We start from the raw sequence: 27,969 nt of genomic DNA on the forward strand, positions 1-27,969 counted from the left end.
GGGGGGGACAGGGACACCTGGGGGGGGGGCAGGGACACCTGGGGGGGGGGGCAGGGACACCTTGGGGGGGACAGAGACACCGGGGGGTGACAGGGACACCGGGGGGGGACAGAGACACCAAGGGGGACAGGGATGGGGATGGAGACAAGGGGACAGGGACACCTGGGGGGGACAGGGACACCTGGGGGGGACGGGGGACACCGGGGGGGACAGGGCTGGGGATGAGGGGGCAGGGGCACTGGGACAGGGACATGGTTATAGGGCAGGGGGGGGTGTAGGGGTGTGGTTATAGGGCACAGGGAGGGGACGGGGACACGGCTGTGGGGTAGGGGGGACAGGGACATGGTTATAGGGCACAGGGAGGGGACAGTGGCGTGGTTATAGGGACAGAGACACCGATATAGGATAGGGAGGACAGGGGACGTGGTTATAGGGCACGGGGAAGGCACGGGGACACGTTTATGGGGTGGGGGAGGCACAGGGACACATTTAGGGGGATGGGGGAGGACCCAGGGACACGTTTATGGGACGGGGAGGCACAGGGACACGTTTATGGGATGGGGAGGACACAGGGACACGTTTATGGGACGGGGAGGCACAGGGACACGTTTATGGGACGGGGAGGCACAGGGACACGTTTATGGGATGGGGAGGACACAGGGACACGTTTATGGGACGGGGAGGCACAGGGACACGTTTATGGGGTGGGGAAGGCACAGGGACACGTTTATGGGATGGGGAGGCACAGGGACACGTTTATGGGATGGGGAGGACACGGGGACACGTTTATGGGATGGGGAGGCACAGGGACACGTTTATGGGACGGGGAGGACACGGGGACACGTTTATGGGATGGGGAGGGCACGGGGACACGTTTATGGGGTGGAGAGGACACGGGGACACGTTTATGGGGTGGAGAGGACACGGGGACACGTTTATGGGACAGGGAAGACCCAGCGCCCCAGGGCACAGGGGAGGGGACAGGGACGTGGTTGTAGGGCGCAGGGAGGGGGACGGGGACGGGGTAACGGGGCAGGGGGCGCCTCGGGGTCCGGGCTCCCCCCCCCCCCCGCCGCCCCGAGTGACCCCGCGGCTCAGCCGTCATCCGCAACTACGGGAGCCTGCTGCTGGAGCTGTCGGCCGTGGTGCCCGACGGCATCGTCGCCTTCTTCACCAGCTACCAGTACATGGAGAACATCGTGGCCTCCTGGTACGAGCAGGTACGGCGTCCCCGTGGCGTCCCCAAAGCGTCCCCAAAGCGTCCCCGAGGTGTCCCCACCGTGTCCCGTGTCCCCCCCCCCTCTCCGCAGGGCATCCTGGAGAACATCCAGAGGAACAAGCTCATCTTCATCGAGACGCAGGACGGCGCCGAGACCAGCATGGCGCTGGAGAAGTACCAGGAGGTGGCTGTCCCCGTCCCCTGGGGTCCCCCGGTGGCCGTCCCCGTCCCCCGGTGGCCGTCCCCGTCCGTCCCCCGGCGGTGACGCGGCGCTGGCTTTCGGCAGGCCTGCGAGAACGGCCGGGGTGCCATCCTGCTCTCGGTGGCCCGGGGCAAGGTGTCGGAGGGCATCGACTTCGGTGAGGGACGGGGAGGGGACTCACGGGGGGGGACGTTGGCTCCCCCGGTGTCCCCGTGTCACCGTGTCACAGTCCCCATGCAGTGCACCACTACGGCAGGGCCGTCGTCATGTTCGGGGTGCCCTACGTCTACACCCAGAGCCGCATCCTGAAGGTGAGGGGCATGGGGACAGCGTGGGGACACCGTGGGGACAGCGTGGGGCGCCCCCAGGGACCGGCAGGGCACCCACGGGACGCAGCCGGGCACCCTGGGGAGCTGCAGGACGTGCTGGTGTTACGCGGGGGGGCACCCTTGGGACACCTTGGGGACCAGCGGGGCACCCACGGGACGCAGTGGGGCGCTTTGGGGACTAGCGGGACGTGCCGGTGCCACAGGGGGGCACCCATGGGACACCGTGGGGCACCCTGGGGAGCTGCAGGACGTGCTGGTGACACAGGGGGGCACCCGTGGGACACTGTGGGGCACCCTGGGGACCTGCAGGGCGTGCTGGTGACACAGGGGGGCACCCATGGGACACAGTGGGACGGCCAAGGGACCTTCAAGGCACCCCATGGCCACAGTGGGACACCCACGGGACACAGTGGGGCACCCTGGGGACCACCAAGACCCCCCTGGGACCCTACTGGGCACTCAGGGGACACAGGGGGGGGCACCCTGGGGACCACTGGGACCCCACTGGGCACCCAGGGGACACAGTGGGACACCCTGGTGAGCAGCAAGGCACCCCATGGCCACAGTGGAGCACCCATGGAACACAATGGGGCACACTGGGGACCACCAGGACCCCCTGGGACCCCACCAGGCACCCAGAGGACATAAGGGAGCACCCTGGGGACCACCAGAACCCCCCTGGGACCCCACCAGGCACCCAGGGGACACAGTGGGGGACCACCAGAACCCCCCCTGGGACCCCACCGGGCACCCATGGGACACAGTGGGACACCCTGGTGAGCAGCAGGGCACCCCAGGGACCCCAACGGACGCCCATGGGACACAGTGGGGCACCCTGGGGACCACCAGGACCCCCCTGGGACCCCGCCAGGCACCCATGGGACACAAGGGAGCACCCTGGGGACCACCAGAACCCCACTGGGACCCCACCAAGCACCCAGGGGACACAGTGGGGGACCACCAGGACCCCCATGGGACCCCACCAGGCACCCATGGGACACAGTGGGGGACCACCAGGACCCCCCTGGGACCCCACCAAGCACCCAGGGGACACAGCGGGGCACTGGGGAGCGCCCCATGGGCTGCAGCGGGACCCCACCGGGGACGCAGCGGGACCCCAGAGGGGCACCCCACGGGCGGAGCGGACCCCCCCACCCCCACCCCAGCACCCTACAGAACCTTCCCCCCTCCCCAGGCGCGCCTGGAGTACCTGCGGGACCAATTCCAGATCCGGGAGAACGATTTCCTCACCTTCGACGCCATGCGCCACGCCGCCCAGTGCGTCGGCCGGGCCCTGCGCGGCAAAACCGACTACGGCCTCATGGTCTTCGCCGATAAGGTGGGTGCCGGCTGCCGACGTGGGGGGGGAAAAAGGTAAAGGGGCCCCCCCTAAATCTTGTTTTGTCCCCCCCCCGCCTCTCCCTGGCCCCGTCGCAGCGCTTCGCCCGGGCGGACAAGCGGGGCAAGCTGCCGCGGTGGATCCAGGAGCACATCACCGACGCCAACCTCAACCTGACGGTGGACGAGGCCGTGCAGGTGGCCAAGTTCTTCCTGCGGCAGATGGCCCAGCCCTTCCACAAGGTGAGGATCCTTTTTTTTGGGGGGGGGGGGCACGGAAAGGTTGGGGACCCCCCCCTTTCACGCCGCGCCCCCGGGGGCAGGAGGACCCAGCTGGGGCTGTCGCTGCTGACGCTGGAGCAGCTGCAGTCGGAGGAGGTTCTGCAGAGGATTGAGCAGATCGCCCAGCAGGCCTGAGGCTGGGGGGGGGCACCGACCCCCCCCCCCCTGCACACACACACACACGCTCGGAGCGGGACTCGACCCCCCCGAACCACCACCGTGTGCGTGGAAGGGGATCGGGAGAGCCCCCGGCAGCGGGGAGGGGGATGGAGATCTGCCCCCCCCCCAGCGGGAGCGGGGCCCAGGTCCCCCCCCTGTGTGTTCGGGGTGGGGGCCGGAGCCCCCCCCGATCACACGGAGGGGGATCTGGCCCCCCCACACACACACACTTGGATTGGGATCTGGACACCCCCCCCGACCACATGGGACTGGGATCTGGAGCCCCCCCCCATGTATTTGGGGTGGGGTCTGGAGCCCCCCCCAATCACACGGAGCAGGACCTGGACCCCCCCCCCTGTATTTGGGGTGGGGTCTGGAGCCCCCCCGGTCACACGGAGCGGGACCTGGACCCCCCCTGCAGCCCTGCTGGAGCTGCACATCGGGACCTGCCCGCCCCCCCCCCCCCCCACGTTCCCAAAATAAAGCAGCTGCAGGTGGGACCCCCGCCCCCCCCCCGCGTCTGTGTCCCCCTGTGCTCCCCCCTCAACCTTTGGGGGGGGGCTGTGGTGCGGAATGGGTGGGAGCAGGCACGTGGCCCCCCCAGCCCCAACAGTGCCCCCCCCAGCCCCAGCACCCACAGCATGGGGCTGGGGGGGCGGCCTGGGTCCCATTGTCCCCATGTTGCTGGCACCCAGGGTCCCCATGTCCCCAAGGTCCCATTGTCCCCAAGGTCCCATTGTCCCCATGTCCCTGGCACCCCATGTCCCCAGGGTCCCCAGCTCCCCAGGGCCCTATTGTCCCAGTGTCCCCATTGTCCCTATACTCCTGACACCCCATGTCCCCAGGGTCCCCATGTCCCTGACACCCCATGTCCCCAGGGTCCTATTGTCCCAGTGTCCCCATTGTCCCCTATACTCCTGACACCCCATGTCCCCATGTCCCTGACACCCCATGTCCCCAGGGCCCTATTGTCCCGGTGTCCCCATTGTCCCCCTGTCCCTGGCACCCCATGTCCCCATTGTCCCCATGTCCCCAGCACCCCATGTCCCCAGGGTCCCAATGTCCCCAAGGTCCCATGTCCCTGACACCCCATGTCCCCATGTTCCTGACACCCCGTGTCCCCAGGGCCCTATTGTCCCAGTGTCCCCATTGTCCCCCTGTCCCTGGCACCCCATGTCCCCAGGGTCCTATTGTCCCCAGGGTCCCCAGCACCCCATGTCCCCAGGGCCCCATTGTCCCAGTGTCCCCATTGTCCCCTGTCCTGGCACCCCATGTCCCCAGGGTCCTATTGTCCCCCTTGTCCCCAGGGTCCCCAGCACCCCATGTCCCCAGGGCCCCATTGTCCCAATGTCCCCATTGTCCCCTGTCCCCAACACCCCATGTCCCCAGGGTCCCCCCCATGGGCACCCCCTTGTGCCAGCAGCACCCTGTTAATGGGGCACCCATGGGTGGGGGGGGGGGAGGCACCCTATGGGGCACCCCACAGGCGTGGGACCCCCCCCTAGGAATTCGGGGGGGACCCTGCTCCGTGCCTCAGTTTCCCCGTGGGGGCACGCGGCACCATTTTGGGGTGCGGGGGGGGGGTTCCCAATGCCATCCCCTTCCCCACCCATGGGTGCCCCCCCCCGGTCCCCGACGCCCTTCCCGTGCCCCCCACCGGGGTCCCCAGCGCCGACACCGGATCCGGCGGCGAAACCCAACCCGGCCTAAAAATACCGGGCGCGAGGGGGGGGCTCGGAGCCGCCCCCCCCCACCCCCCCTGGCTTGAATTGCCCTGATCCAGCGGATCCTCGACGGGGTCAGGGCGCGGGGACCCGGCCCCCCCCCAACACCCCTGGGTGCCCCCCCCCCCACCAGCACCCCTCTGTGGGGATCCCCCACGCGGGGCCGGGGGCTTGGGTGCGTCCCCCACGGGCACCCCCCCCGCGTGGGGCCGGTGTCACCCGTGGGGGCGCTCCAATATGTGCCCCCCCGCCCAGTGTCCCTTTGTCCCCTGTAACCCTTTGTCCATGCTGCCCGGGCTTGGGGTTTGCCCCCTCCCTGCTTGGCTCCCAGTGCTCCCAGTGCTCCCAGTACAGGCCCCGTGGGAGCATAACTGGAGCCGTGGTGGCTGTCACCCATCAAGGTCAGCCAAGGCCGGCGCCCACAGCACCCACCCACAGCCGCCCGCTGCAGCATGTGGGGTGCTGGGTGCCCCCCCGCCCCCCCCGAGGGTGCACGGTGCTGGTGTGCGACGTGCAGCGTGCAACGTGCAACCGGCCCCGTGCAACGTGCGGTGTGCAACGTGCCCCGTGCAGCGTGCAACGTGCCCCGTGCAGCATGCAACGTGCTCCATGCAACGTGCAATTTGCTCCGTGCGGCGTGCAGCGTGCAACCGGCCCCGTGCAACGTGCGGCGTGCAACACAACGTGCAAGCATGCGGCGTGCCCGGTGTGAGCGTGCGCCGTGCAGCCATGCGGTGTGCAAGCGTGAACCGCGCACTCTGCAACCGTGTGGCGTGCAGCCGTGCGTCGTGCACCGTGCGACCGTATGCTGAGCAACTGTGCGCCGTGCAACCACGTAGCGTGCGACCGTGTGGTGTGCAAACGTGCACGGTACGCTGTACGGCCGTGCACAGCATGGCTGTGTGGCGCGCGCCCGTGCGACGTGCAAGGTGCGACTGCATGCTGAGCAGCTGTGCGCCGTGCAACCGTGTGGTGTGCAACCAGGCAGTGTGCAAACGTGCACCGTGCAACCATGCAGCGTGCGCCGTGCAACCGTGCACCGTGCGACTGTGTGACGTGCAAGTGTGCACCCATGCAACGCGCAACGGTGTGGTGTGCAACCATGCGGTGTGCGCCGTGCAACCACGCACCGTGCAACCGTGCAGCGTGCAACCACGCACCGTGCAACCGTGCAGCGTGCAACCACGCACCGTGCAACTGCGCGGTGCACAACCGTGCAACGCGCCCCGTGCAACCGGACGCGGAGCAGCTGCGCGCCATGCAACCGTGTGGTGTGCAACCAGGTAGCGTGCAAACGCGCGCTGTGCACCGTGCAACCGCGGGGTGTGCAACCATGGGGTGTGCAACCGGGGGGTGTGCAACCGCGGGGCATGCAACCGGGGGGTGTGCAACCGGGGGGTGTGCAACCGCGGGGCGTGCAACCGGGGGTGTGCAACCATGGGGTGTGCAACCCGGGGGCGTGCAACCGTGCGGCGTGCCCCGTGCAGCTGCGGTGTGCCCCCGCGCCCCGTGCCCCCCGCACGCCGTGCACCGGCGCCCGGGGCCGGGCCGCGCATACCGGGGCCGGCAGGTGCCGGGCCCGGAGCCCAGCGACCACCCGACACCGGGGGCGGATCCTCGGGGGGGGGGGGGGGGTTGGGGTTGGGGGGTGGGGGGGGCTCGAGGGGGGGTCTCCCCGCTCCCGGCGGCCGCTCCGGCAGCGCCCGGCCCCCGCTCGGTTCCACCGGACCCAGCCCGGTCCCGGTACGGGTGTCGGCGCCCCCCCCCCCCGCCCCATCCCCGGTCCCGGTCCCGGTGACCCCCCCCCATCCCCAGCCCCCCCGGCCCCCCCGGCCCCCCCCGCCCCGGTGCCCTCGGGCCCCCGGCGCCGGGCGGGGCGGGGGCGGGACCGGGCGGCCCGGGGGCGATAAAGGCCGGGGGCGGCCCCGGTGCCCGCCGCCAGCCCCGCCGGTGCCGCTCCGCCCGTTCCGCTCCGCGCCGCCCAGGTAAGCCCCGAGCGGGACCCGAGCCCCCCCCCCCCCCGGCCCCGGGACCGGCAGCACCGGACCCCCCCCCCCCGCCCCCCCCCCCGCCCCTCCCGGGACGAACCGAGCCGAACCACCCCCCCCCCTCGCTGGGACCACCCCCCCCGGTGCCGCCCGACCGGGAGCGGGGCGAGCCGGACCCCCCGGGGTTAACGGGAACCCGGGAACCGGGTGAGACAACCCCCCCCCCCGGTGGGAACCCCCCCGGGTGGGAACCCCCCCCCGGTGAGACCCCCCCCCTCCGTGGGAACCCCCCCCCGAGATTCACCCCCCACCCGGTGAGACCCCCCCAGGGTGGGAACCCCCCGGGACCGACCCCGGGACCGGGACCGGTTCCCCCCCCCCCCCCCCCGGCGCCCCGTTCCTTCCCCCCCCCCCCCCAGCCCCGGGCTATAAAAAGCCCCCGCGCAGCCCCGGCCAAATCTGGCCCGGCCACGCCCCCTCCCCCGTAGCCCCGCCCACAAGAGCCACGCCCACCGTGGCCCCGCCCCCTTTTCGGACACGCCCCCGCCGTGGCCACGCCCCTCCACCCCCGGTGGCTTCGTGCTGCCCCCCCCCCCCACCCCCACGTGCCCAGCCCCTGCGCCCGGGCTGCTTGGGTGGTCGCGACGTCCCCCGTGTCGCGACGTCCCCCGTGTCGCGACGTCCCCCGTGTCGCGACGTGCCCCCGTGTCGAGACGTGCCCCATGTCACGACGTGCCCCGTGTCGCGACGTGCCCCATGTCACTCCACACCACATTCCATGCTATACCCTGTCCCAGTGCCCAGGCTGCCCTGGTGGCCATGCCATACCCTGTTCTGTGCCCCGTGTCACGACATGTCCCACGTCACGACATGCCCCAGGTCATGCCGTGCCCAACGTCGTGCCGTGCCCGGAGCCAGGGCTGCACTGGTGGCTGTGCCACGTCCTGCTCCGTGCCCCGTGTCACGACATGCCCAGTGTCACGCTGTGCCCTGGTGGCCCTGCCAAGCCTTTCCCCATGCCCCGTGTCACGATGTGCCCGGTGTTGTGCCATGTCCCATGTCACACCGTGCCCCGTGTCACCCCGTGTCATGCCATGTCGCACCGTCCCGCGTCACGCCGTGTCCCATGTCATGCCGCGTCGCCATGCCACACCATGCCCTGTGTCATGCTGTGTTGTCCCATGCCATGCCCTGTGTCACGCCATGCCCCATGTCATGCCACATCCTGTGTGGCACTGTGCCATGCCACATCCCATGTCACGCCGTGTCATGCCGTGCCCTCCTCACACCATGTCACGCCATGTCCTCCGTCACACTGTCACTCCGTGCCCCCTGTCACACTGTCACACTGTGTCATGCCATGTCACACCCTGTCACGACACATCCCATGTCATGCTGTGTCACGCCGTGTCCCCATCACCCCATGTCATGCCGTGTCACGCCATGTCATGCCACATCCCATGTCACGCCGTGTCACCCTGTGTCACACTGTGCCCCTCTCACGCCGTGTCACGCCGTGTCCCCTATCACCCCATGTCATGCCATGTCATGCCGTGTCACGCGATGTCATGCCATGTCACGCCCTGTCACCCCCTCTCACACCGTGTCACACCATGTCACGCCCTGTCACCCCTTCTCACGCCGTGTCACGCCGTGTCACACCATGTCATGCCACATCCCATGTCACGCTGTGTCACACCGTGTCACACTGTGCCCCTCTCACGCCACCACGCCGTGTCACGCCGTGTCACCCCATGTCACCCCCTCTCACGCCGTGTCACGCCGTGTCTGTCACGCCGTGTCTGTCACGCCGTGTCACGCCCTGTCACCGCCTCTCACGCCGCGTCACGCCGTGCCCGCAGCCCGCCGCCATGCCGTTCAGCAGCACCCACAACAAGCACAAGCTGAAGTTCTCGGCGGAGGAGGAGTTCCCCGACCTCTCCAAGCACAACAACCACATGGCCAAGGTGCTGACCCCCGCCCTCTACCAGCGCCTGCGCGACAAGGAGACCCCCAGCGGCTTCACGCTCGACGACGTCATCCAGACCGGCGTCGACAACCCCGGTGCGTGTCCCCAGGGCACCCCCAGTCCGTTGTCCCCAAGCGCCATTGTCCCCAAGTGCCATTGTCCCCAAGTGCCATTGTCCCCGGTGCCATTCTCCCCAGTGCACTGGGTCATCATCCCCCTGGTGCCCCCGTGCCATTGTCCCCAGTGCCATCCCCAGTTCCTCGGTGCCCCAGTCCGTTGTCCCCAGAGCCCCAGTCCATTGTCCCCAGTGCCATTGTCCCCGGTGCCATTCTCCCCGGTGCCCTGGGTCATCGTCCCCCTGGTGCCCCCGTGCCATTGTCCCCAGTGTCCTGGTTCATTGTCCCCAGTGCCATCCCCGTTCCTCGGCGCCCCAATCCGTTGTCCCCAGTGCCATTGTCCCCGGTGCCCTGGGTCATCGTCCCCCTGGTGCCCCCGTGCCATTGTCCCCAGTGTCCTGGTCCATTGTCCCCAGTGCCATCCCCCGTTCCTCGGCGCCCCAGTCCGTTGTCCCCAGTGCCCCAGTCCATTGTCCCCAGTGCCATTGTCCCCAGGTGCCATTGTCCCCAGTGCCCTGATCCATTGTCCCCAGTGCCCTGATCCATTGTCCCCAGTGCCATCCCCACTTCCTCAGTGCCCCAGTCCATTGTCCCCAGTGCCACTGTCCCCAGGTGCCATTGTCCCCAATGCCATTGTGCCTGGTGCCCTGGTTCATTGTCCCCAGCCCAGTCCCCAGTGCCATTCCTGGTGCCCCAAGTGCCATTGTCCCCAGTGCCCTGATCCATTGTCCCCAGTGCCATCCCCACTTCCTCAGTGCCCCAGTCCATTGTCCCCAGTGCCACTGTCCCCAGGTGCCATTGTCCCCAATGCCATTGTGCCTGGTGCCCTGGTTCATTGTCCCCAGCCCAGTCCCCAGTGCCATTCCTGGTGCCCCAAGTGCCATTGTTCCCGAGTGCCATTGTCCTCAAGTGCCCTTGTCCCCAGTGCCATTGTCCCCAGTGCCCTGGACCATTGTCCCCAGTGCCATCCCCAGTTCCTCGTTGCCCCAGTCCATTGTCCCCAGGTGCCATTGTCCCCAGTGGCATTGTCCCTGGTGCCCTGGTCCATTGTCCCCAGTGCCATCCCCAGTTCCTCAGTGCCCCAGTCCGTTGTCCCCAAGTGCCATTGTCCCCTTTGCCCTGATTCACTGTCCCCAGCCCGATTCCCAGTGCCATCGTCCCTATTGCCATCCCTGGTGCCCCAGTGCCGTTGTCCCCAGTGCCACTGTTCCCATCAGTCCATTGTCCCTAGTGCCATTATGTCTACTGCCATCCCCAGTGCCATCCCTGGTGCCCCAGTGCCGTTGTCCCCAGTGTCAATGTCCTTATTATCATCTCCAGTGCCCCAGTGCCATCGTCCCAGTGCCAAAGTGCCACTGTCCCTGGTGCCTGCCCCAGTGCCATTGTCCCCAGTGCTGTTGTCCCCATGCCTTCTCCGGTGCCCCAGTGCCATTGTCCCCGGTGCCATTGTCCCCGTGCCATCCCCGGTGCCCCAGCGCCACTGTCCCCGGTGCCATTGTCCCCATCGCTGCGTGCCGCTGACCCCCCCGCCCCGCAGGACACCCCTTCATCATGACGGTGGGCTGCGTGGCCGGGGACGAGGAGTCCTACGAGGTGTTCAAGGACCTCTTCGACCCCGTCATCCAGGACCGCCACGGCGGCTACAAACCGACCGACAAGCACCGCACCGACCTCAACCACGAGAACCTCAAGGTGCTGGGGGGGAGGGGGGGGCATATTTGGGGGTGGGGGCTGCACCCATGGGTGGGGCCACGTGGGGTGCTCGGGAGGTGGGGATCAATGGGATTTGGGTGCAGGGGGGGGTGACATGGAGTGGGGACGTGGGGGGGATTTGGGGACGTGGGGGGGATTTGGGGATGTGGGGGGGGAGGTTTGGGGACATGGGGGGGATTTGGGGATCGGGGGTGGGGGGGGGGTCACCCAGGTAAGCACCCCGCATGATGGGTGCTGTGTGCAGGGGGGCGAGGACCTGGACCCCAAGTATGTGCTGAGCAGCCGCGTGCGCACCGGGCGCAGCATCAAGGGCTACTCCCTGCCCCCCCACTGCAGCCGGGGGGAGCGGCGCGCCATCGAGAAGCTGTCCGTCACCGGTGAGGGGGGCGTGGCCTGCGGGAGGGGGGCGTGGTCAGGCGGGAGGGGGCGTGGTCAGGCGGGAGGGGCGTGGTCAGACGGAGGGGCGTGGCTTAGCAGGAGGGCTGAGGTGGGGGGCAGGGCACAGGCGTGGGCGTGGCCTCTGGGTGGGCGTGGCCTCTGGGTGTGGGCGTGGCTTTCACACGGGGGGCGTGGCCTCTGAGTGTGGGCGGGGCTTGCAGGCGTGGGGGCGGGGCTACTGCGCTTGTGGGCGTGGCTTGCGGTCGCGGTCGCGGCTCACGGGTGCGGTCGCACCTGGGGTGTTTGGGGGCGTGGCCTGCGGGCAGGGGGCGTGGCCTTTGAGCTGGGGGCGTGGCCTCTGGGCGGTGGGGCTGGGCTTGTGGGCACAGGGCGAGGCTGTCGGGCGAGTGGGCGTGGCATGGGCGTGGCTGGGCGTGGCATGGGCGTGGCAGGGCGTGGCTGGGCGTGGCGTGGGCGTGGCAGGGCGTGGCCGGGCGTGGCAGGGCGCGTCCTGACCCCTCCCCGCAGCCCTGAACAGCCTGGAGGGGGAGTTCAAGGGGCGCTACTACCCGCTGAAGGCCATGACGGAGCAGGAGCAGCAGCAGCTCATCGACGACCACTTCCTCTTCGACAAGCCCGTCTCACCCCTGCTGCTCGCCTCCGGCATGGCCCGCGACTGGCCCGACGCCCGCGGCATCTGGTGGGCACCCGGAGGGGGGGCACCAGGCCTTGGGGGACACCCCCAAACCCACCCACTCCCCATCCCTGCTGGGGGGCTGAAATGGGACCCCAAGGTTTGGGGTGTCCCCAAAAAAAAAGGGGGGGGGGTCTGGGTATATTTTGGGGGTGCAGGGGGCACCTGAAGGCACGGGGGGGGTGCTGAGGGTGCCCCCCCCCCCCCGCCCCGCCCCGCAGGCACAATGACAACAAGACCTTCCTGGTGTGGGTGAACGAGGAGGACCACCTCCGCGTCATCTCCATGGAGAAGGGGGGCAACATGAAGGAGGTCTTCAGGCGCTTCTGCGTCGGCCTCAAGAAGGTGGGGAAGGGCCTGGGGGGGGGGTGGAGGGGGGGTGGGGACGTGGGGGGGTGGATTTGGGGGGAATGGGAGGTCTTGGGGCTGTGGGAGCAGTTCCATGGGGGTGATATATTGGGGGCATGGGGATGTGGGGGATGTGGGGATTAGGGCATTGGGGGGGGGTATGGGGGAAATGGGGGTTGGGACATGGGGATGTAAGGATTAGGGTTTGGGAGGACATGGGGGACACAAGAATTAGGATATGGGGGACGTGGGGGTTAGGACAAGGATGACAGGGATTAGGGCATGGGGATTTGGGGGATGTGGGGATTAGGGCACGGGGGACACGGATTAGGGCATGGAGGGACATGGGGGATACAGGGATTAGGGCATGGGGATCACGAGGTTTAGGGCACGGGGGACACGGGGATTAGAACACTGGGGGACACTGGGATTAGGGCATGGGGAGACACGGGGGGACACAGGGATTAGGACATGGGGGGCATGGAAACTAGGGCATAGGAGGACGAGGGAACATGAGGACTGGGGGGCACTGGGGAAATGAGGATTGGGATATGGGGGACATGGAGACTGGGGCATTGGGGGGGGGACATGTGGATGTGGGGGATGTGGAGATTAGGACGTGGAGGACATAGGCACATGGGGATTGGGGGCCATAGGGGTTGGGGCACATGGGGTATTTGGGGGATATGGGCACTGGGGGACATGGGGATTAGGGCTTTGGGGATTTTAGGGGACAGGTTTTGGGGCATTGGGGATTTAGGAATATGGGGGGACGGGGGTGTGTGTCCGTGGGGTCAGTGACAGCCGCGCCGGGCGAGTGACCCCCGTGCCATGTCCCCCGTCCCCCGCAGATCGAGGAGATCTTCAAGAAGGCCGGGCACCCCTTCATGTGGACGGAGCACCTGGGCTACATCCTGACCTGCCCCTCCAACCTGGGCACGGGGCTGCGCGGCGGCGTCCACGTCCGCCTGCCCAAGCTCAGCCAGCACCCCAAGTTCGAGGAGGTGCTCAAGCGCCTGCGCCTCCAGAAGCGCGGCACAGGTGGGGACGGGGACCTGGGGGGGGGGCACAGGGGAATATGGGGTTGGGGACGTAGGATGGGGACGTGGGAATATGGGGAAGGGGACACGGGGCGCTTGGACGCATGGGTGTGGGGACCATGGGCACAGGGGCAAGAGGCACGGGGATGTCAGGGGCATGTGGGCACAAGGACATGAAGGTGTAAGGACATGGGGCACGGGGAGGTGGGGGTGCAGGGACACACGTGGGCATAGGGACATGGGCATGAGGGAACAGGGACGTGGAGATCTAAGGACACAGGGACATGGGGCACGTGGGCACAGGGACATAAAGGTGTAGGGACACGAGGCACATGTGGGTACAGGGACGTGGGGATGTAGGGACACGGGGATATGGGGCACATAGGCATAGGGACATGTGGATGTGGGGATATGGGGATGTAGGGACATGGGGACATGGGACACATGGGTACAGGGCCATGGGGATTTAGGGACATGAGGCACATGTGGGTACAGGGACGTGGAGATTTAAGGACACTGGGACATGGGGCACACATGGGCATAGGGACGCGGGACACACGGGTACAGGGCCATGGGGATGTAGGGACACACGGCCATGGGGCACATGGGCATAGGGATATGGGGACGTGGGGACATGGAGCTCAAGGCCATGGGACATCGGGCTATAGGGACACAGAGCCATGGGGACAAAGAACAGAGGGCACAGCCGGGCACAAAGCCATAGGGCACAGGGCCGTGGGGTCCAGGACCAGGTGGAACGGGGACAGGGGCGCTGGGACACGAGGATGGGGGGGGGGGGCGTGGGTGCTGAGGCCCCCCCCTCGGTTCCCCGCAGGCGGCGTGGACACGGCGGCCGTGGGCGCCGTCTTCGACATCTCCAACGCCGACCGCCTGGGCTTCTCGGAGGTGGAGCAGGTGCAGATGGTGGTGGACGGCGTCAAGCTCATGGTGGAGATGGAGAAGAAGCTGGAGCAGAACCAGTCCATCGACGACATGATCCCGGCCCAGAAATAGGGCGCCCCCACCACCCCCCCCACCCCGACACTTACCACCACCACCCCCCCCCACACACTCCCACCGGCCCAGCCGCAATAAAAAAACGCCGCTGGCCCCCAGTTCTGCACCCAGGTGTCCGGGGTGCTCCTTTGGGTGTCACCCAAAGCTGTGGGGACATCGCCCCCGCCACCATGGGGGCGACCTGGAGGGGGGGTGGGGGGGGGCACACGCGTGTGCTGGGTGCGATTGGTGCCAGGCAAGACAGCCACGGGTCTCCTATGTTTATTGGGGCCGGGGTACAAACTGGGGCAGGAATAACTTAAAAATGTGCCGGGGTTAGGGGGGAACGGGGGGGGGGGCGGCGCTGGGACCCCAGACCTTATTTACAGGGCTGTACAGGGCTGGGAATGGCGGGGGGGGAAGGGGGGGGGCATGGGGACACCCCCCCAGGGGCAGCGGTGGCCCCAGGGATGCGGGCGCTGGTGGTGACCCCAGAGCCCCCGTCCCCAAAGCTGAGGGTGCTGGTGGCCCCCAAGGGGATGTTGGCAGTGACACAGTCCCCAGTTGTTGGTTTTTTTTTTGGGGGGGGGTAAAGGGGGTGTCCTGGTGCCACGCCATCCCTTTGGGGGTCCCAGACCCTTTTTTGGGGGGGGGCAGGGGGGTACCAGCTCCGCTGCAGCCCCAGGTGCTGCACCCAATGCCTCCTTGGGGAGGGACGAGGGGGGGATGGGGGGGGGGGGGGTTGCGTGTGGGGAGGGGGCTCCAGCGCCGACGCAGCCCCTCGGGGCACGGGGGGTGTGTGTGTGGGGGGGTCCCAGCTCCACCGCACCTCTTGGTGCCCCCCCTGCGAACCACCCCCCCCAAAACTCCACCGCATCGCCAGGTCCCGGCTCCAACCGGGACGAGCTTGGGGTCGGGGTGGGGGGGTCCCCAGCTCCGCCGCGTCCCCCCCACCCCAAGGCGGCGGCGGGGGGGCTTCGGGGAAATGGGTTGGGGGGGGGGGGTGTCCCCTAGAGCTGCAGCTGGCCGGCCACGCGGGCCAGGGTGGCGCGGAAGGCTCCGGCGGTGCCGGCCAGGCGTCGGAAGAGGACGCCGTGCATGCCGAGGCGCTGGAGCCGGCACACCTCGGCCTCGAAGTGGCAGAAGAGCTCGCTGGGCCCCCGGTCGTGGGTGCAGGAGAGGAGGAAGGGCTGGGGCTGGCGCGCGCGGCACCCGGCCGACAGGGTGGCCTGCCGCAGCGCCGCCATCACCGCCTCGGGGGGCCGGGCGCTCGTCACCCTCACATGCCAGGGACATCGGAGCAGCCGGGGTTCGGCTTCCTTTTGATCCCAAGGTAGATGGCAACTGCCGAGGGAAAGGGGGGGGGGTTTTGGGGGGGTGGGGGGGCACCGGAGAGGGCTTGGTGCGGGGCGTGGGGGGTGTAAAGGGGGGGTTCGGGGGGGCTATGGGGCACTGGAGAGGGTTAGGGCTGGGTATGGGGGCTGTAATGGGGGGTAGTGGGGGGCTATGGGGCACTAGAGAGGGCTGGGGGGGATATAGGGGTGGGTATGGGGGCTGTAATGGGGGGGTAGTGGGGGGCTATGGGGCACTGGAGAGGGTTAGGGCTGGGTATGGGGGCTGTAATGGGGGGTACTGGGGGGCTATGGGGCACTAGAGAGGGCTGGGGGGGATATAGGGGTGGGTATGGGGGCTGTAATGGGGGGTAGTGGGGGGCTATGGGGCACTGGAGAGGGTTAGGGCTGGGTATGGGGGCTGTAATGGGGGGTACTGGGGGGCTATGGGGCACTAGAGAGGGCTGGGGGGGATATAGGGGTGGGTATGGGGGCTATAATGGGGGGTACTGGGGGGCTATGGGGCACTGGAGAGGGTTAGGGCTGGGTATGGGGGCTGTAATGGGGGGTACTGGGGGGCTATGGGGCACTAGAGAGGGCTGGGGGGGATATAGGGGTGGGTATGGGGGCTGTAATGGGGGGTAGTGGGGGGCTATGGGGCACTGGAGAGGGTTAGGGCTGGGTATGGGGGCTGTAATGGGGGTACTGGGGGGCTATGGGGCACTAGAGAGGGCTTGGGGGGGATATAGGGGTGGGTATGGGGGCTATAATGGGGGGTACTGGGGGGCTATGGGGCACTAGAGAGGGCTTGGGGGGGGTGTGGGGGGCTGTAGGGTGGGAACCGGGGGCTCTGGGGCAGCAGGGGGGGCTGCGGGGTGAGACGGGGGGGCTGCGTACGGGGTTACAAAGCAGGTATGGGGGGGCTAGGGGCTGGGTACTGGGGGCTACTGGGCAGTTACTGGGGGGGGGGGGATAAAAGGGGGTCCCAGGACACTAGGGCCGGGTCTGGGGACCCGTGGGGTAGCAGGGGGATTGGGGGGGGGGGCTTGGAGCCTGGGGGGGGGGGGGGGCTGGCTCCAAACCCCCCGGGGGGGGGGGGGGGGGGCGCAGCACCCACCTTGTGAGCGCAGATCCCCCGATTCTCTCAGGTTCGTCTGCGACCCTGGGTGGGGCACGGGGTGTCAGGGGGGGGGTGGGCTGGGGGCCTGTGCGCCCCCCCCCCCAAACCGCCCCCTCAATTCTGGGGGGGTCACCGTGGGTGTTCGGGGGCCGTTCCCCAGCATGGCTGTGCCCTGCTTTAAGGGGGGGGGGGGGGGGGGCGATGCCTGCCACCCCCACCCACTTTGGGCAGCGTCGTCCCTGCTTTAGGGACGCTGCCCCCCCCCTCCCGCCCCCCCCATTTTGGGGCTCAACCTCCCCCAAATCTACACCCAGTTTTTTTTTTTTGGGGGGGGGGGGGGGGGGGGCACACACACGCCACCACCCCCCAGCATCACGTCCCTTTGGGGGGGGGGGGCACCACTGCAAACTGGGGGGAGATCACCCCCCTCGGGGGGGCCATGCCTATTTTTTTTTGGGGGGGGGGGGGCACCATCCCCTATGCACGGCTCACCTCCCCCAGACCCATTTTGCCCCCCCCCCCCCCCAAATTTGAAGGACATTCCCCCGCCCCCAAGAGCACGCCCAATGTGGGGGCACCCCCCCCCAGACCCACACCCCTTTTATGGGCCCCCCCCTCCCCACTGGGCACCACACCAGGGCGCCCCCGTCCCTTGGGTGGGGGGCACCGCTGTGCCCCCCCCCCCCCCCTTCCCCGGCCCCCCAGCGACAGCAAAGGGCGAGAGGCAGAGAGAGAGAAGGGACAGGAGCGAAGCGAGAGGGTGCTGGTGGCACTGGGACCAGCGCTGGTGGCACTGGGACACTGGTGGCACTGGGGTGGGTGCTGATGGCACCACTGTAGGCACTGGTGGCACTGGGATGGGTGCTGATGGCACCAGTAGGGCACCACTGTAGGCACTGGTGGCACTGGGATGGGCACCTCAAGGGGCACTGGGACCAGCGTTGACAGCACTGGGACAGGCACTGGGACACTGGTGGCACCATGGCAGGCACTGGTGGCACTGGGACTGGTGCTGATGGCACCGAAATGGGCACTGGGATGGACACTGGGACGGACACTGGGACAGGGGCTGGTGGCACTGGGACGGGCACGTCGAGGGTCACTGGGACCAGTGCTGAAAGCACTGGGACACTGGTGGCACTGGGATGGGCACTGATGGCACCACTATAGGCACTGGGAGAGGGGTTGGTGGCACTGGGATGGGCACCTAGAGGAGCACTGGAACCAGTACTGGGACAGGCGTCGCTGGCACCAAAATGGGCACCAGGATGGGCACTGGTGGCACTGGGATGGGCATTACTGGCACCCCAATGGGCATGGGGATGTTGGTGGCACTGGGAGGGCACTGGTGGCACTGGGACAGGCATTGCTGGCACCAAAATGGGCACCGGGATGGGTACTGGTGGCACTGGGATGGGCACTACTGGCACCCCAATGGGCACTGGGATGGGCACTGGTGGCACTGGGATGGGCATTACTGGCACCCCAATGGGCACAGGGTTAGTGGTGGCACTGGGAGGGCACTGGTGTCACCGGGACAGACATTAGTGGCACCAAAATGGGCACCGGGATGGGCACTGGTGGCACCAGGACAGGCAATGGTGGCACCCCAATGGGCACTGGGATGGGCACTGGTGGCACTGGGATGGGCACTACTGGCACCCCAATGGGCACGGGGATGTTGGTGGCATTGGGAGGGCACTGGTGGCACTGGGATGGGCATTGCTTGCACCAAAATGGGCACCGGGATGGGCACTGGTGGCACCGGGACGGGCACTGGTGGCACCGGGACAGACACTACCGGTACCCAAACGGGCACCGTGGGATGCTGGTGGCACTGGGATGGGCACTGGTGGCACCGGGAGGGGCACGTGGGATGTTGGTGGCACTGGGAGGACACTGGTGGCACTGGGACAGGCACTGCTGGCACCAAAATGGGCACCGGGACGGGCACTGGTGGCACCAGGACGGGCACTGGTGGCACCCCAATGGCCACCGGGATGGGCACTGGTGGCACTGGGACAGGCATTGCTGGCACCAAAATGGGCACCGGGACAGGCACTGGTGGCACCGGGACGGGCACTACCGGTACCCAAACGGGCACCGTGGGATGCTGGTGGCACCGGGACGGGCACTGGTGGCACTGGGAGGGCACTGGTGGCACTGGGATGGGCATTACTGGCACCCCAATGGGCACAGGGTTAGTGGCGGCACTGGGAGGGCACTGGTGGCACTGGGACGGACATTAGTGGCACCAAAATGGGCACCGGGATGGGCACTGGTGGCACTGGGACAGACACTACCGGTACCCAAACAGGCACCGTGGGATGCTGGTGGCACCGGGACGGGCACTGGTGGCACCGGGGCGGGCACTGGTGGCACCGGGAGGGGCACCGGGATGCTGGTGGCACTGGGAGGACACTGGTGTCACCGGGACAGACATTAGTGGCACCAAAATGGGCACTGGAACTGGCACTGGTGGCACTGGGATGGGCACTGGTGGCACCGGGACGGGCACTGGTGGCACCGGGACGGGCACTGGTGGCACCGGGACGGGCACCGGGATGCTGGTGGCACCGGGACAGGCACTGGTGGCACCGGGGCGGGCACTGGTGGCACCGGGACGGGCACTGGGATGCTGGTGGCACCGGGACGGGCACTGGTGGCACCGGGATGGGCACTGGTGGCACCGGGACGGGCGCCGGGATGCTGGTGGCACCGGGATGCTGGTGGCACCGGGACGGGCACCGGGATGCTGGTGGCACCGGGACGGGCACTGGTGGCACCGGGATGGGCACTGGTGGCACCGGGACGGGCACCGGGATGCTGGTGGCACCGGGACGGGCACCGACGGCACCGGGCACGGCTGCCGGCACCGGTGGCCCCCGGGCCAGCCCCCGGTTGCCTTTGCGCGCCCCAGGACCGGCACCGGCAGCGCCGCGGGCACCGTGCCGGGCACCGGCGGCCCCCCCGGGGGGCACTTACTGATTTTGGCTCCTGGCGGCGTGGGGGTGCCCGACACGCACCTATTAGAGCTCTGCCGCTTAGAGGGGTCAAGAGTGACCCTAAAAGAGAGAGGAGGCGTGAGCAGCAGGCGGCGGCGCGGGGGCGAGATGGGGGGGGGACGCCCGCGGTCGTTATTTTTGGGGGGGGGGGGGGGGACAGTGGGGGGGGGTCCCCTACCTGCGGCTCAGCTTGGAGGTCAGCTTGCTGAAGAGGTTGGAGGTGGCGCGCGAGCGGCTCTGCGGCAAGGGCGAGGCTTCGGGGGGCAACGTCGGGGAGGCGGGGGCCCCGTTGGGCCCCCCCCCGGCTCGCCGATCCCGCACCTGGCCGCCGTGGAAGGTGCTGCGCACCGTGGTGCCCCGCGCCAGGCGGGCGCGCTCGGCCGAGCCGGCGGCGATGCTGTGGCTGGAGGGGGACGCGGGGGGCACGCGGCCGGTGACGGAGCTGCGGGTACAAGAACGAAGGGCGTTACGTTTGGGGGACCCCCCCCCAAACACACACACGCGCACCTTGCCCCCCCCCCCCCCCCCCCCCCAGCCCCCCCGTACCTGTTCTCCTTGCCGTTTTGCAGCAGCGAGTGGCGCTCGGTGCCCGGGCGCTCGGTGCAGACGTAGGTGTTCCTGCGCGCCATCACGCTGGAGGGGATGGTGTTCTGCACGGCACCCCGCACGCTCAGCGCCCCCCCGCCCCCCCCCACCCCGGGCTAGGGGTGCTGGGGGCCCCCCCCAGCCCGGTGTCGGAGCCCCATGGGTGTCCCCCCCCTCCCCGATCCTGGGCTGTTGGCATCCATGGGTGCCCCCTATCCAAAGCACCAAGCCCTTGGGGTGCCCCCCCCCCGATTTATTGGTCCTTGGGGTGCCCCCCCCCGGTGTATTGGTCCTGGGGGTGCCCCCACCCTGCTCCTTGAACCCTATAGGTGCCCCCCACCCTGGTCTAGGGGTGCTGGGGCCCCCCCCCAGCCTGGTGTCTGAGCCCCGTGCGTGTCCCCCCCCTCCCAGGTCCTGGGCTGTTGGCATCCATGGGTGCCCCCTATCCTCAGCACCAAGCCCTTGGGGTGCCCCCCCCCGGTTTATTGGTCCTGGGGGTGCCCCCACCCTGGTCCCTGAGCCCCATGGGTGCCCCCCACCCTGGTCTGGGGGTGCTGGGGGCCCCCCCCCAGCCCACTGTCGGAGCCCCATGGGTGTCCCCCTCCCAGGTCCTGGGCTGTTGGCATCCATGGGTGCCCCCTATCCTCAGCACCAAGCCCTTGGGGTGCCCCCCCCCCGATTTATTGGTCCTTGGGGTGCCCCCCCCCCCGGTGTATTGGTCCTGGGGGTGCCCCCACCCTGATCCTTGAGCCCCGTGGGTGCCCCCCATGCTGGTCTAGGGGTGCTGGGGGCCCCCCTCAGCCCGGTGTCGGAGCCCCATGGGTGTCCCCCCCCTCCCCGATCCTGGGCTGTTGGCATCCATGGGTGCCCCCTATCCTCAGCACCAAGCCCTTGGGGTGCACCCCCCCCCCGATTTATTGGTCCTTGGGGTGCCCCCCCCCGATTTACTGGTCCTGGGGGTGCCCCCACCCTGATCCTTGAGCCCCGTGGGTGCCCCCCACCCTGGTCTAGGGGTGCTGGGGGCCCCCCTCAGCCCACTCCCGGAGCCCCATGAGTGCCCCCACCCTCACCACCAAGCCCTAGGGGTGCCCCCCACCCTGATTTATTGGTCCTGGGGGTGCCCCCACCCTGGTCCCTGAGCCCCATGGGTGCCCCTAACCTGGTCCCTGAGCCCCACGGATGCCCCCCCCCGGACCTGTTGGCCTTTGGGGTTCCCCCACCCTTATCCCTGAGCCCCATGGGTGCCCCCCCTGACCTGTTGGTCTTTAGGGTGCCCCCACCCTTATCCCTGAGCCCCATGGGTGCCCCCCCCCAAACCTGGTGGTCCTTGGGGTGCCCCCACCCTGATCCTTGAGCCCCATGGGTGTCCCTAACCTTGTCCCTGAGCCCCATGGGTGCCCCCACCCCCCGACCTGTTGGTCCTTGGGGTGCCCCCACCCTTATCCCTGAGCCCCATGGGTGCCCCCCCCAACCTGTTAGTCCTTGGGGTGCCCCCACCCTGATCCTTGAGCCCCATGGGTGTCCCTAACCTGGTCCCTGAGCCCCATGGGTGCCCCCCCCCCCGACCTGTTGGTCCTGGGGGTGCCCCCACCCTAGTCCCTGAGCCCCATGGGTGCCCCCCCCCAACCTGGTGGTCCTTGGGGTGCCCCCACCCTGATCCTTGAGCCCCATGGGTGCCCCTAACCTGGTCCCTGAGCCCCATGGATGCCCCCCCCCCGGACCCGTTGGCCTTTGGGGTGCCCCCACCCTTATCCCTGAGACCCATGGGTGCCCCCCTCCGACCTGTTAGTCTTTGGGGTGCCCCCACCCTGCTCCTTGAGCCCCATGGGTGCCCCTAACCTGGTCCCTGAGCCCCATGGGTGCCCCCCCCGACCTGTTGCCCCTTGGGGTTCCCCACCCTTACCCCTGAGCCCCATGGGTGCGCCCCCCACCCTCCCCTATTCCTCCCGGGGCTGCCCCCCCCCCCTCGAAAACCCCTCAACCCCACAAACTCCCCCGCTCCCCCCGTGCCCCCCCCCCCACCCCCCCCACCCCAATACCCCGTCGTCCCCGCGCCCACCGCGTTGACGGCGCCGTCCTTGTGCCGCTCGGGGATCTCGGCCTTGTTGGGGTTGTTGGCGCTGCTGACCATGGGGCTGGAGGGGGGCATCCCGCGGCCGCCCCCCCCCACGCTGCAGCTGGCCTTGCGGCCCGGCAGCCGCTCCTCCTTCAGCTCCGCTTCGCCCGCGCTGGTGGGGCTGCGCTTGGGGTGCGCGGGGACCGGCGAGGGGCCGCCTGCGGGTACCCCGCCTTGGGGTGAGTGGGGCCGGGGGGGGGGGGGACACGGGACAGCCCCTTACGGGGCTGCAGACCCTTAGAGGGTGCCCCCCACCCCAAAAGCATGATGGCACCCTTGCCCCGCACCCCGTGGGATAAGGGGCTGGGTGCCCACCTGTAAGCATGGAGCCCACCCGGCCCTGCACCCCAAAACCATGATGCTCACCCTGCCCTGCACCCCAAAACCATGATGCTCACCCTCCCCTGCACCCCAATTCCGTGATGCTCACCCTCCTCTACACCCCAAAACCATGATGCTCACCCTGCCCCGCACCCCATAGGAAAGGGGCTGGGTGCCCACCCCATAAACATGGAGCCCACCCGGCCCGGCACCCCAAAACCGTGATGCTCACCCTGCCCTGCACCCCAAAACCATGATGCTCACCCTGCCCTGTACCCCAAAACCATGATGCCCACCCTGCCCGGCACCCCATAGAAAAGGGGCTGGGTGCCCACCCCATAAGCATGGAGCCCACCCTGCCCCGCACCCCAAAACCACGATGCCCACCCTGCCCCCCACCCCATAGAAAAGGGGCCGGGTGCCCACCCCATAAGCATGGAGCCCACCCTGCCCTGCACCCCAAAACCGTGATGCTCACCCTCCCCTGCACCCCAAAACCACAATGCTCACCCTGCCTGGCACCCCATGGGATAAGGGGCTGGGTGCCCACCCCGTAAGCATGGATCCCACCCTTCCCCGCACCCCAAAACCGAGATGCTCACCCTCCTCTACACCCCAAAACCGTGATGCCCATAGTGTCCCAAATCCCAAAACCTCACTGCCCACCCTTCCCCGCACCCCACGTGCATAGGGCTGGCTGCTCACCCCAAAACCACGCCGCCTCCCCTTCCCCGCACCCCAAACCCATGCCGCCCACCCCCTTCCCCGCACCCCACATGCATGGGGCTGGGTGCGCACCCCACGGACATGGAGCCCACCCTTCCCTCCACCCCAAAACCACGCCGCCCACCCTTCCCCACACCCCAAAACCACACTACCCCCCTTCCCCGCACCCCAACCCCACGCCTCCTGCCCTTCCCCGCACCCCAACCCCACGCCGCCCGCCCTTCCCCGCACCCCAAAACCCACTCTGCCCCCGCGCCCGCCCCCCCCTCGGGGATGCTGCCCCCCCCCCCCCCGGGGTTTGGGGGCTCACAGAAGTCGCTGTGCCGCCGCTGCCGGTGGTAGGTGGTGGCCCCGCGCTGGCTCTTGCCGTGCGCCGCCTTGCCGGAGCCGTTGGCCGCCTCGCTGGGTGCCCGCACCCGGGCCAGGGAGAGGCTGCTGCCCGTGCGCGACTCGCCCGCCTCCACCTACGGGTGCCACCCGGGTCACCCTCGGGGGACAAGGGGACAGCGGGGTGGTGCCCCCCCCACCCCACCCCACCCCATCCCACCCCAAAGCCCGGCACCCTCACCTCGTTCTTCCTGCCCAGCAGGAGGTAGGTGGCCGTCACCTCGTTGTATTTCTGGTTGCTCAGGGATTCCTTGATCTCCTCCCGCGTGTAGCCCATGCCCACCATCACCTCTGCGGGACGAGGGGATGATGGGGGGGGGGGGGGGAAGGTCCTGGTGGCCCCCCCAGGGGGGTCCTGCCCCGCGGGGCGGGCGGCGGCGCGCCCTCACCGATGCGCTTGGTGTCCCCGAAGTCCTCCTCGGGTTCCTTGTAGGGCTTGAGCTCGTCGCCCTCGTAGCCGATGTTGATCCACTTGTCCTTCATGATTTGCTGGGGCGGGGGGGGACATTTAATTGGGGGGGCGGGTAAAGTGACATCAGCTGCCTCCCCCCCCCCCCCGGTGATCTGTTGGTCCTTGGGGTGCCCGCACCCTCACCACCGAGCCCTAGGGGTGCCCCCCACCGTGGGCACGAAGCCCCAGGGGTGCCCCCCCCCCCGATCTGTTTGTCCTTGGGGTGCCCCCACCCTGGTCCTTGAGCCCCAGCGGTGCCCCCACCCTCACCACCGAGCCATGGGGGTGCCCCCCACCATGGGCACGAAGCCCCATGGGTGCCCCCCCCCCTGATCTGTTTGTCCTTGGGGTGCCCCCACCCCGGTCCTTGAGCCCCAGGGGTGCCCCCACCCTCACCACCGAGCCATGGGGGTGCCCCCACCACGGGCACGAAGCCCTAGGGGTGCCCCCACCCTGCTCCCTGAGCCCCAGGGGTGCCCCCCCCCACCCCGATCTCCCAGATCCGTTTGCCCCACCCCCAGTTGGCTCTTCCAAGACAGGCCCATAATTACCCCGCTCACCCCCCGGAGAGTTCATTAAGCTCATTAAGAGCCCCCAGGGAGGGGGGAGGCAGCCCACGGACCCCCAAAGGCCCCCAGTTGCCCCCAGGGCCCCCTATTTACCCTCCCAGTTGCCCCCAGGACCCCTTACCTCAGCCCCAATTGCCCCCAGGCCCCCAGGGCCCCCTATTCACCCGCCCAGTTGCCCCCAGGACCCCTTATCTCAGCCCTAGTTGCCCCCAGGACCCCCTATTTACCCTCCCAGTTGCTCCCAGGACCCCTTACCTGATCCCCAGTTGCCCCCAGGGCCCCCCAGAGCCCCCTGTTTACCCTCCCAGTTGCCCCCAGGACCCCTTACCTCAGCCCCAATTGCCCCCAGGGCCCCCCAGCTCCCCCAGGACCCCCTATTTACCCTCCCAGTTGCCCCCAGGACCCCTTATCTCAGCCCTAATTGCCCCCAGGACCCCTATTTGCCCTCCCAGTTGCCCCCAGGACCCCTTACCTCAGCCCCAATTGCCCCCGGGGCCCCCCAGCTCCCCCAGGGCTCCCTATTTACCCCCCCCCCCCCGGCCCCCCGCTCACCTCGAGGGTGCAGCGCTTGGCCGGGTTCAGCACCAGGAAGCGGCGCAGGATGTTCTCGCAGTCGGTGGACATGTAGAAGGGCACCCGGTACTTGCCCCGCAGCACCCGCTCACGGAGCTCCTGGGGCGAGGTGTTGGGGGGGGGGCACAGGTCGGGGGGGGGGACGGACACCGTCACCCCACCCCCGGAGGGGTTTGGGACGGGTGCTGTGCCCTACTGGGCATGGGGATGGGGATGGGCGGTGTCCCCAAACTGGGCACGGCATGGGCTTAGGGACTGTCCCCAACTAGGTGGTGGACGGGGACCACGGGGGACACGGGGGACACGGGGGCTGTCCTCATGCATGGCACAGGGACACAGGAACGGGACACGGGACACAGGGACGGGAACAAGACCCAGGGATAGGGCACGGGGATGGGGACCGTCCCCACGGCGCTGGGACACAGGGACGGGACACGGGATGGGGAACGGGACACGGGGACGGGACACGGGGACGGGGGCTGTCCCCATGGCACAGGGACACGGGGACGAGACATAGGATGGGGAACGGGACACGGGGACGGGGACACAGGGATGGGGACATGGGGACGGGGACACGGGGACGGGGGCTGTCCCCATGGCACAGGGACACGGGGACCAGACTTAGGATAGGGGACGGGACACGGGGACGAGATGGGACACGGGGACGGGGGCTGTCCCCATGGCACAGGGACACGGGGACCAGACTTAGGATAGGGGATGGGACACGGGGACGGGACACGGGGACGGGACACGGGGACGAGATGGGACACGGGGACGGGGGCTGTCCCCATGGCACAGGGACACGGGGACCAGACTTAGGATAGGGGATGGGACACGGGGACGGGACACGGGGACGGGATGGGACACGGGGACGGGGGCTGTCCCCATGGCACAGGGACACGGGGAGGGGACACGGGATGAGGGACGGGACACGGGGACGGGGACACGGGGACGCAGGAACAGGCCGGGAGGCACGCGGGCACCGTCCCCAAGGCCCCGCAGAAGGACGCACCCCGCCGCTGGGGTCCACGGGGCCGGGTGGGGGGTCCCGGGGGAGGCGGGGGGGGGGGGGGCACCCACCTTGAGGTTGTGCCCGTCGAAGGGCAGGGAGCCGCTGACCAGGGTGTAGAGGATGACGCCCAGGCTCCAGATGTCGACCTCGGGGCCGTCGTACTTCTTGCCCTGGAAGAGCTCGGGGGCGGCGTAGGGGGGGGACCCGCAGAAGGTGTCGAGCTTGGAGCCCAGGCGGAACTCGTTGCTGAAGCCGAAGTCGGCGATCTTGATGTTGGCGTCGGCGTCCAGCAGCAGGTTCTCCGCCTGGGGACAGCGGGGACACTGGGGACACTGGGGACCTTGGGGAGGGGGCATGGGGACAGCAAGGACAGTGGGGACACTGGGAACAGGGGATGGGGACAGCGGGAGGGGGCGTGGGGACACTGGGGACACTGGGGACGGGGGGACATTGGGGATGGGGGGCACGGGGACACTGGGGACAGGGAGCGCAGCGGCACCGGGGACATTGGGGAGGGGGTGCAGGGACATTGGGGACATGGGGAAGGGACGGGGGGCATGGGGAGGGGCCTTGGGGACAGCGGGGACATGGGGAGGGGGCACGGGGACAGCGGGGACATGGGGAGGGGCGTGGGGACAGCGGGGAGGGGGCTCCCACCTTGAGGTCGCGGTGGACGATGTTCTTCTGGTGGCAGTAGTGCACGGCCGAGACGATCTGGGGACAAAACGGGGACAGAAGCGGTCACCGGGGGGTGGCACCGGGCCGTCCCCCCCCCCTCGCTGCCACCCGCCCCTCGCTCCGTGTCCCCCCCCCCCCCCCAAATCGATGGCACCGGTGGGTGGCCCCAGCGAGGAATTGCTGCTGGCTATGGGTGGCCACCACGTGCCACCCTCGTTGGTGTCCCCAAACCGGTGTCACCATGGTGTCACCTCCCCAGCGGTGTCCCCAGCCCGGTGCCACCCCCCAGCGGTGTCCCCAGCCTGGTGCCACCTCCCCAGGCGTCCCCAGCTTGGTGCCACCACAGTGCCACCTCCCCAGTGGTGTCCCCAGCCCGGTGCCACCTCCCCGGTGGTGTCCCCAGCCCCATGCCACCATGGTGCCACCTCCTCAGCAGTGTCCCCAGCATGGTGCCACCTCCCCAGTAGTGTCCCCAGCCCCATGCCACCACAGCACCACCTCCCTGGTGGTGTCCCCAGCCTGGTGCCACCTCCCTAGCAGTGTCCCCAGCCCAGTGCCACCTCCCCAGCAATGTCCCCAGCCCCATGCCACCACGGTGCC

The 27,969-nt window shown here is 68.9% G+C and overlaps 4 protein-coding genes across 9 annotated transcripts in view; 2 read left to right on the top strand and 2 right to left on the bottom strand.

Annotated features, from left to right (window-relative positions):
• The first annotated feature begins 1,062 nt into the window (after positions 1–1,062).
• Positions 1,063–27,969, top strand: part of ERCC2 (ERCC excision repair 2, TFIIH core complex helicase subunit) — a 33,521-nt gene continuing 6,614 nt past the window's right edge. The window contains exons 1-8 of one of the 5 annotated variants that reach the window (XR_014575913.1): positions 1,063–1,220; positions 1,311–1,403; positions 1,506–1,578; positions 1,662–1,732; positions 2,946–3,089; positions 3,188–3,331; positions 3,412–3,843; positions 3,909–4,044. Coding sequence is in view for 2 of the 5 variants with exons in the window: in XM_083815223.1 (XP_083671349.1) it covers positions 1,188–1,220; positions 1,311–1,403; positions 1,506–1,578; positions 1,662–1,732; positions 2,946–3,089; positions 3,188–3,505 (732 nt within the window). In the remaining 3 variants the exon portion in view is untranslated. Of the gene's footprint in view, positions 1,221–1,310; positions 1,404–1,505; positions 1,579–1,661; positions 1,733–2,945; positions 3,090–3,187; positions 4,045–27,969 lie in introns of those variants that run through there. The other 4 variants (XR_014575914.1, XR_014575912.1, XM_083815224.1 and 1 more) reach the window with 4 other exon arrangements.
• On the top strand, positions 7,165–14,622 carry CKM (creatine kinase, M-type). The gene is made up of 8 exons (XM_083815222.1): positions 7,165–7,238; positions 9,104–9,305; positions 10,864–11,018; positions 11,284–11,416; positions 11,946–12,117; positions 12,333–12,456; positions 13,311–13,500; positions 14,335–14,622. The coding sequence occupies exons 2-8, from the start codon at positions 9,113–9,115 to the stop codon at positions 14,511–14,513; spliced, it is 1,146 nt and encodes a 381-aa protein (XP_083671348.1). The 5' UTR covers positions 7,165–7,238; positions 9,104–9,112; the 3' UTR covers positions 14,514–14,622.
• MARK4 (microtubule affinity regulating kinase 4) lies at positions 14,332–27,504 on the bottom strand. Of its 2 annotated transcripts, XM_083815221.1 has the most exons (12): positions 27,349–27,504; positions 26,760–26,996; positions 25,659–25,778; positions 24,476–24,575; positions 24,268–24,377; positions 24,010–24,163; positions 22,596–22,810; positions 20,498–20,601; positions 20,130–20,393; positions 19,932–20,011; positions 16,944–16,988; positions 14,332–15,839 (listed from the first exon to the last, which is right to left on the bottom strand). In XM_083815221.1, the coding sequence occupies exons 3-12, from the start codon at positions 25,728–25,730 to the stop codon at positions 15,775–15,777; spliced, it is 1,209 nt and encodes a 402-aa protein (XP_083671347.1). In that variant the 5' UTR covers positions 25,731–25,778; positions 26,760–26,996; positions 27,349–27,504; the 3' UTR covers positions 14,332–15,774. The 2 variants fall into 2 exon arrangements, with proteins under 2 accessions (XP_083671347.1, XP_083671346.1); XM_083815220.1 differs by lacking the exon at positions 19,932–20,011.
• The window catches only part of LOC310888485 (uncharacterized protein), a gene marked incomplete at its 3' end in the record, with an annotated part of 10,609 nt that continues 8,511 nt past the window's right edge, over positions 25,872–27,969 (bottom strand). Inside the window, exons 9-11 of the mRNA XM_083815212.1 lie at positions 27,349–27,405; positions 26,760–26,996; positions 25,872–25,910 (exon numbers count right to left, since the gene is read on the bottom strand). Coding sequence (XP_083671338.1) covers positions 25,872–25,910; positions 26,760–26,996; positions 27,349–27,405 — 333 coding nt within the window. The remainder of the gene's footprint in view (positions 25,911–26,759; positions 26,997–27,348; positions 27,406–27,969) is intronic.

Source organism: Anser anser (genome assembly GCF_964211835.1).
Source record: "Anser anser genome assembly, chromosome: 36".
NCBI lineage: Eukaryota > Metazoa > Chordata > Aves > Anseriformes > Anatidae > Anser > Anser anser.